General features: G+C 35.0%; 1 protein-coding gene across 1 annotated transcript in view; it reads right to left on the bottom strand.

The window, feature by feature from the left end:
• Positions 1–246, bottom strand: part of LOC119593941 — a gene marked incomplete at its 5' end in the record, with an annotated part of 30,134 nt that overhangs the window by 25,466 nt on the left and 4,422 nt on the right. Inside the window, 1 exon segment of the mRNA XM_037942960.1 lies at positions 44–180. Coding sequence (XP_037798888.1) covers positions 44–180 — 137 coding nt within the window.

Here is a 246-nt window from a genome sequence, read left to right as displayed (position 1 = left end):
GATCATATTTTTTCAAAACGTAACATATTAAGGAACATCTTACCCTGACATATGGGAGAATTCTATTCCACGGAACTGCGCGCATATCTAAAACATCATCAAGTGACTTGATGTCCAATTCTGTAAACAATCCTATCAACAGTCTGTTTTTTTCAGCTTCAGTCCATGGCCCAATTCGTACTGAAAAATGAATTCAAAATATTTCTATAATCAGGTACAGCTGGATAGTTTGTAATCACTGGATTT

The sequence above is a fragment of the Penaeus monodon genome, chromosome 33 (genome assembly GCF_015228065.2).
Source record: "Penaeus monodon isolate SGIC_2016 chromosome 33, NSTDA_Pmon_1, whole genome shotgun sequence".
NCBI classification, from domain to species: domain Eukaryota; kingdom Metazoa; phylum Arthropoda; class Malacostraca; order Decapoda; family Penaeidae; genus Penaeus; species Penaeus monodon.
Note: the sequence above shows the minus strand (reverse complement) of the source record. Positions and strands in the feature narration are given on the sequence as shown.